Raw genomic sequence first — 8,420 nt, forward strand, 5'->3', positions numbered from 1 at the left:
GTAAAAATGAAAAATAATTAATCACTATATTAATTAAATTAAATACTTTTTTAAAAATTAAAAAATTATTAATATCTAAAATAAATTTTATTATTAATAAAAAAAATCAGTATCTAATTATTTATCAAAATTTCAGTTATATTATTTAAATTATAAATTTGAGAAATAAAACTTTGATAACTAATTAAATATAAATTTAAAATTATTTATTAATAATAAAAATTATTTTAAATATTAATATATTTTTATTTTTTAACATATTATTTAATTTAATAAATATATCAACTAATTTTTTTTTATAATTTTTATTAATAATTCTTTGTAATAGAATAAAAATATTGATTAAATACTCATAAAAATAATAATATTGATTGAATGAATAATCATAAGAGATAAACACAAGAATGAGAGAAGGGTTGGAATATTTTCCTACTTTCCTAGGTTGTAGGGTACGACCTCAAAGCATGTCTTTAATTTGGTCTACAGATTGTTGTACTACATTTTTCCAATGTACAAAATCACTGGATTGTGATACAACTCACACTCTTTGTTTGGTTTTTGGTATTCTTCCTTTATTTTATCTATAAAATGTATTAAATTTTATATATTTTAAAATTTTAATATATTTTAAAAATATTAAAGCTGTGTATATTTTAAAGGTAAATAGAGGGACAATATTAAAAACAAAATAAATAGAAAATCCAAATTCATAAAAAAAAAAATCCAACCACATCTTTCCTATGTACCTATTCAATCCATTTGAATTATGCTCATTTACACCATCAAAGATCCACACAAAATATATTTACACATATTGATTTGTTTTTCTTTTGTTACTTATACAAGAAAATAATTAAATAAAAATTAAATTTAAAAATAAAAAAATAATTAATCACTACATTAACTAAATCAAATACTATTCTACCTATTAAAAGTTATTGGAATTTAAAATAATTTCTATTATTAATAAAAATTTATAAAATAATTTTTAAATTGATATCTAATTAATTAACTATCAAAATTTTAATTATTAATATTTTAAATTCTAACTTAATATCTAAAAGACTAATAAAAACTAACTTAAATATAATATAAAGTAATTAGAAACTATTTTATAAATTTTTATTAATAATAGAAACTAATTTAAAAATTATTATAAAATAGTCTCTAACTTAATCAATATAATAAATAATTATTTTAATTTTTAAAATTAATTTTTACTTAATAATTTTAGTTTTTATTTAATGGTTTTTCTATATATATCAATAATTGTTTAGTTTTGTAGATAAAGTTCATCTGCCACAAACATATCTGTTCACACTTATCTTCAGCAAAAAATAATTATCTTAATATTGCTTTCTAATAAGTTTAGGCAAACAAAAAGAATTTAATTATATATAATAGTAATATTATTATTATTATTATTATATATAATAATTTATTAAAACAATTTACTTTCACTGTTATGTCAAACATATCTTATATTTTTAAGTGCGAGTTTGTGGTAAAAAAATTTTGGTTTAGATAATAGATATTAAAATTTTGGTTTTAACTCAATCTTGTTTGAAACTTGCAATTAAAATTTAATTTAACACTGTTAAAGAGTCATGGGAACTATCCCTGAAATTTGGCAAGTTGACAATTTTTAAATTGTTAAGATGGGCTTTTACATTGGATAAACCAAAGGTTATTCACTATCTGCTCATTTCTTTCTGTAGCTCCCTAGTTTCTACTGCACCTCTATGACGTGGTTAAAAGATAAAGTATACCATCCAAAAAAATTTCGTGAAAAAAATCATTTTTACATTATGTAATCCATATATAAAAATTAACTTTTAAATTATATAATTTAAAAGTAATTTTTTTAAATTTCACAATTTGAAAGTTAAAAACAATTTTTAAATTATGAAATTTAAAAGCTTTTCATCATAAAGAAAATTACTTTAAAATATAACAATCCAGAAGTAATTACTAATTGGACAAAGTGAGAATTCTTCAATTCATGTGGTGCAGAAGGAAATTATGGGTTTAAAAAGACATTTCTTTACTAGGTATAAAAGAGGCCCAAAAAGAGAAGGGCAGATAAATGGGCCATGACCAAAAAACGTACCAAAATCAAAAGCCTTTAAAACTAATGTGCATGTGCTATGATTTTTTTTTACTCACTTCTTTAATTTACACGGGATTTTATTTATTGATCAAAAAGAAAATTTCTTACTCATTTTGTTGTGTGTTTATACTTGCCTCTAATACTATGTTTCTTAATATTTATTTATTACGCAATAAATAAATATATGTTTATTAATATATATTTATTATACAATACAACTAATGGAAACCTAGGGTTTTTACGGTAATTAAAAAAATTGACACAATTAAAATAAAACAGTTATCACAATGAAAAATGTTACCGCAATATTAAAGATAAAATTGTAAAAAATTATAAAAAATATATGGCTTCTTCTTCCTCCAACTCCACATTTTTCTTCCTATACCCCACAATTTTAAATATCCCAAAATTAACCTTGACCTATAATTTGAAAAGGGGCACCGTGCTGGACTTCCATTGTCACTGATCACCTTCATCATTGAATATCAACTACTGTGGAGACTCTTTGTAATTTTTCAGAGTAAGGTGGAGGTTACGCAATGTTGCCGAAGTGTTGTTTGGGTTGTGGAGGTAAGAGTTAAGTTTTTTTAGGAGCATGGTGGTTATGGAGATTTTGGGATTATCGGATATCGGGATCTGGTAATGTATTCTAGATTCATGAATCCGGAATTGATTAAATTGTGTTTTCTGGATTAGAGGGTGTTCCAGAAGTTAAAATATCATAGATTGTTGTTTTCCGGATTGCAGAATCTGGAAGCCTAAATTGTATTACGGATTGGTGGATCCGAAAGCCTAAATTGCATTATGGATTTATGAATTTGGAATTGTTTTTTTGTGTTATGGATTCCTGAATCCGGAATGGTCTTTTTGAATTATGGATTGTTGGATCCGGAATGATTTTTTTGACTTATGGATTCATGGATCCGGAATGAAATGATTTAGTTTCAATTTTTTTTATTTGTAGAAGCATGGACAGTAGTGAAGAATTTGAAGAAGAATTATATGATGGGGTTGATGTGTGGGATGATGATGAATGTACAAATGTGTTTACTACATATGAGGTCAAGTTAAGTTTGTAAAGTATGTTTAAGTTGTTTGTTAATTAGTAAATGAAATAATTTGTTATGATAACTTTTATAGGTATTTCGTACTTGGGATGAGCTCCTAAAGTGGGTTAGAAAAGTTGCGTTTCACTTTGGTTTTGTTATTGTGATATTGAGATCGGATACTTCAACTGGCCAACGAGGAAGAAAGACATTTGTATTATTAGGTTGAGAGAGGAGGTAAATACAGATGATATAAGAAGGATTTACAGGTTACTGAGAGTGGAACTAGGAAATGTGGTTGTCCTTTCAAATTATGAGGGTATCCAAAAAAGAGTGGTGAAGGATGAATATTGAAATTAATTTGTGGGTCTCATAATCATGAGTTGGTAAATACATTGGTTGGTCATCCATATGCTGGTAGGTTCACATGTAGTGAGAAGTCAATGCTTATGGACATGACAGACAGTTCGGTGAAGCCTAGAAATATTTTGCTAACAATGAAAGAGCAAAATGAGAAAAATGTGAGCACAATAAAGCAAGTTTATAATGCATGATATATGTACAGAAAATCAGTACGAGGTGATAGAACTGAAATGCAACAATTGATGATGTTACTTAAGCGAGATATGTATGTCCATTGGTCTAGGTTTGAAGAAGGGATGAATGTTGTGCAAGATTTATTTTGGACACACACTGATTTAGTGAAGTTATTGAATGCCTTTAACACTGTATTGATGATGGGAAATATGTATAAAACTATTAGGTATAGGATGCCCTTGTTTGAAGTTGTTGGTGTAACCTCAACGGGATTGACCTTCAGTGCTGCATTTATGTTACTCGCATTAGAACGTCATCATAACTATGTATGGGCCCTCGAGAAGCTGAAAGGTTTGTTTTTTAGAGTTGATTCATACCCAAAGGTTGTTGATGTGTTTCCCGAAGCTGCTAATTTGTTATGCCATTTTCACATTGATAAAAATGTTAAAGCAAAATGTAAAATGATTGTTTATCCAAAAGAGGCATGTGATCAAGTGATGAAATCTTGGGGAGCAATTGTTGATTGTGAAAATGTAGAGTCTTATGAACATCGTGTGGAGTAAATGTTGTTTGTTCACCATGACCTATATTTACTTAATATGTGATTAGTATTTGGTTAAATCCACATAAAGAAAAGTTTGTTAAGGCTTGGACGGATAAAGTCATGCACTTAGGCAACACGACAAGTTATAGAGTTGAGGTTGCACATTGGAGTTTAAAGACGATCCTTGAGACGTCAATGAGGGACTTATGCTTTTGTTGGGATTCCATTAATAAGATGATCATCTTGCAACATAATGCAATTAAATCTTCATCTGAAAAGAGTTTGCATGTAGTGAGTCATGTCTTCAATGTAAAAAGATAGAAGAAATTGGTTGGCTTCGTATCGAAATATGCCTTGCAGTATATTGCAGAAGAGAGTGATCGAGTTGAATATGTTGGTTTAGATAAATCTCGTTGTAGGTGCACCATTAGATCTACTAATGGCCTTCCTTGTGCTTGTGAATTAGCTTCCTTTGGTGTTGGTAGCATACCATTGCATTCAGTGCATTTCATTTGGACACGATTAAGCTTTTTAGATATTTCAAGTGATGATACTTCAGCAGAGTTGTCCATCCAACAAGAGTGGGCTGTCATCATGAATCAGTTCAATAAGGTTGACATGGCTGGTAAGATTAACATCAAAGCCAAATTACGTGAGATTGCCTATCCAGATAAGACATCTTTATGTCCACCAAGGGAGAAAGTCAAAACAAAAGGTGCATAAAAAGGGCGTTAGAGTAAATTTGGTAGATCAATGAAGCGAATTCCTTCTTACTTTGAACATGTTGATGCCATTCTTTCACAACATGATAGTTCATCTAGTTTGAAATGTAGCAAGGGATTTATTCCGGAGACTCCTTCGACCAAATCAATACCAATGCTACAACAATTTTCGCTGGGAATTCATCTTTGCATTGTTGATATTGTTGATGTTAAGGCTGACGGTCATTGTGGCTATCGTGCGGTTGGTGCATTATTGGGTATGGGAGAGGAGTCCTGGGCAATTGTACGCATGAACTTTCATAAAGAACTTTGTCAATGGCGTCAAGAATATATTGATTTGTTTGGCGGGGATGACCGATATGAATTTTTGAAAAATTCACTTCTAGTTGACCACATGGTAATTCTATTCATTCTAAATGATGTTATTAATTGTAAAATGGTATATGAGTTGGATTAACTTGGTACATTTTCTTATGTTTGCAGATAAGTACAGATAAGTGGATGACAATACCGAATATGGGAGACATTATTGCAAATCTATATAATGTGATTGTTGTGTGTTTATCTCTTAAACAATCATTGACTATTTTTCCATTAAGATCCCAACCTCCAACATATTTTAATCATCACCGCATCATTTGTATTGGATACACTAACCGACATAACACTTTTATCTGCAAAGATGATGCAACCTACTAGGTGTAGCAAATATGTCTATGCAGCCACAGTCCATTCACTACAAGAAAAACGCGAATTACATACAGATTATTACATACGGATCAAAATCCGTATGTAAAATCAACATTACATACGAATTTTTACATACGGATCAAAATCCGTATGTAAAATCAACATTACATACGGATTTTTACATACGGATTAAATTCTGTATGTAAACAGGTATTACATACAGATTTTTTCCGTATATAATTACATACGGATTATATCCGTATAATTCGTATGTAATTTTTGGCGCCATGGAGCGGGAATCAAAATCCGTATGTAAACTTACATACGGATTTTTTCCGTATGTAATTACATACGGATTTTTTCCGTATGTAATTACATACGGATATAATCCGTATGTAATTACATACAGATTATTACATACGAATCAAAATCCGTATGTAAAATCAACGTTACATATGGATTTTTACATACGGATCAAAATCCATATGTAAAATCAACATTACATACGAATTTTTACATACGGGTCAAAATCCGTATGTAAAATCAACATTACATACGGATTTTTACATACGGATTAAATTCCGTATGTAAACAAGTATTACATACGGATTTTTTCCGTATATAATTACATACGGATTATATCCGTATAATTCGTATGTAATTTTTGGCACCATGGAGCGGGAATCAAAATCCGTATGTAAACTTACATACGGATTTTTTCCGTATGTAATTACATACGGATTATTACATACGAATCAAAATCCGTATGTAAAATCAATGTTACATACGGATCAAAATCCATATGTAAAATCAACATTACATACGGATCAAAATCCATATGTAAAATCAACATTACATACGAATTTTTACATACGGATTAAATTCCGTATGTAAACAGGTATTACATATGGATATAATCCGTATGTAAATATTAGCACCATAAAATAAAATTAGCAGTGAATGGGATTCGAAGCCAGGTTTCTTCAGCAATCTTTCAGCAACCAAGTAAAATTTAACCACTACACTAAGCAAATTCTTTAGTTTTATTATGATTTTTATTATACTTATTATTATTAATAATACTAACAATATTAATAATATTAATAATACTAACAATACTAACAATATTAATAATACTAACAATACTAACAATATTAATAATACTAACAATACTAACAATATTAATAATACTAACAATACTAACAATATTAATAATACTAATAATATTAATAATACTAACAATATTAATAATACTAAAAATATTAATAATACTAATAATAATAATAATACTAACAATATTAATGATACTAACAATATTAACATATGAATCACATTTAATTTATCTATAATCTACTTGAATCTAAACATAATTTATTATATTATCTATTAGTATGAATCAAATTTAATATATGTCATACTCATAATCATCATATTACCTATTACATTAAAATCAACTATCATATTAATTATTATTTTACGATCATATTGACTTAATTAAGTTCATTATAGGTAGTTGGTTTTACTTGTGTGTTATATATAGTAAAGAATATTGTCAACAAACAATATTATCTTTTAACATAAAATGATGACTTTTACATTAACTATTAATTAAATCTCTAATACAGATTACTAGTTAGCATATCATTATAGTTTAAACTATATTAATTATTCCATAAATCTATGTAAAAAGTTGTTACTAAATAACCCTTTCTACTAATATATAAATCATAATGACAAAGTGATTAAATAATTTATAATTTAAAATATTTTAAAAATTATACATTATATCAATTTTAATCTATGTAAGTAAATATTTGAAAATAAGATTTTTTTTATCGACAAAGAATAAAAAAAATTAAACAAAACATTTTAAGGATATTTCAATCCTTATACAAGAATCTCAAATCAGAAAAGAAGTGTAAGATACAAGCACCTATATAGCCATCTAACAAAAACTTCACAACTACCTATAATAACCTATATTTGAAAATAAGATATCAAATAATTTTATATTAATATATATATATATATATATATATATATATATATATAATATGAAAGTAAATTTAAATTTAACCATGAGTTTTAAAAAATTAATGATTAAATAAAGAAATATATTAATCAATATATATATGTATTTATAGTATTAAAGTTATATTAATATTATATAATTTCTTCCTTTTTCTCTCTATCTATCTATATCCGGATAAAAGTAATATTACTCAAGTCAAATAAAACTACTATACACACACAATAAATATCTAAATGTATATTTATATCAAAATTAATATTAATAATATGAATATAATATTGATAATATGAATATAATATTAATAATATGAATATTAATACTAATAATATTAATAAATATTAATAATAATATGAATATTAATACTAATAATAATAATATTAATAATAATATTAATAAATATTAATAATAATATGAATATTAATACTAATAATAATAATATTAATAATAATATTAATAAATATTAATAATATGAATATAATGTTAATAATAATATTAATTATAACATTAATAAATATTAATAATATGAATAATATTAATAATAATATTAATAATAATAATATAAATATAATTTATTTTATTATTATTAATAATAATAATTATATTAATATGTATAAATTATATTAATATGTATAAATTATATTATATGTATAAATTATATTAATATGTATAAATTATATTAATATGTATTAATTATATTAACATGTATAAATTATATTAATATGTATAAGTATAATAAAAT

The 8,420-nt window shown here is 25.6% G+C and overlaps 2 protein-coding genes across 2 annotated transcripts; both read left to right on the top strand.

Annotated features, from left to right (window-relative positions):
* Nucleotides 1-3,078: 3,078 nt before the first annotated feature.
* LOC137814264 (uncharacterized) lies at nt 3,079-4,960 on the top strand. The gene is made up of 3 exons (XM_068616893.2): nt 3,079-3,176; nt 3,722-4,252; nt 4,657-4,960. Exons 1-3 carry the CDS (start codon nt 3,079-3,081, stop codon nt 4,958-4,960), a joined length of 933 nt encoding a protein of 310 aa, XP_068472994.2.
* A 30-nt stretch (nt 4,961-4,990) lies between these two features.
* Nucleotides 4,991-5,658, top strand: LOC150024219 (uncharacterized). Its single transcript, XM_090296060.1, has 2 exons — nt 4,991-5,356; nt 5,443-5,658. The coding sequence occupies exons 1-2, from the start codon at nt 4,991-4,993 to the stop codon at nt 5,656-5,658; spliced, it is 582 nt and encodes a 193-aa protein (XP_090152186.1).
* Nucleotides 5,659-8,420: the final 2,762 nt, after the last annotated feature.

The sequence above is a fragment of the Phaseolus vulgaris genome, chromosome 10 (assembly GCF_051622355.1).
Source record: "Phaseolus vulgaris cultivar YP4 chromosome 10, ASM5162235v1, whole genome shotgun sequence".
Lineage (NCBI taxonomy): Eukaryota > Viridiplantae > Streptophyta > Magnoliopsida > Fabales > Fabaceae > Phaseolus > Phaseolus vulgaris.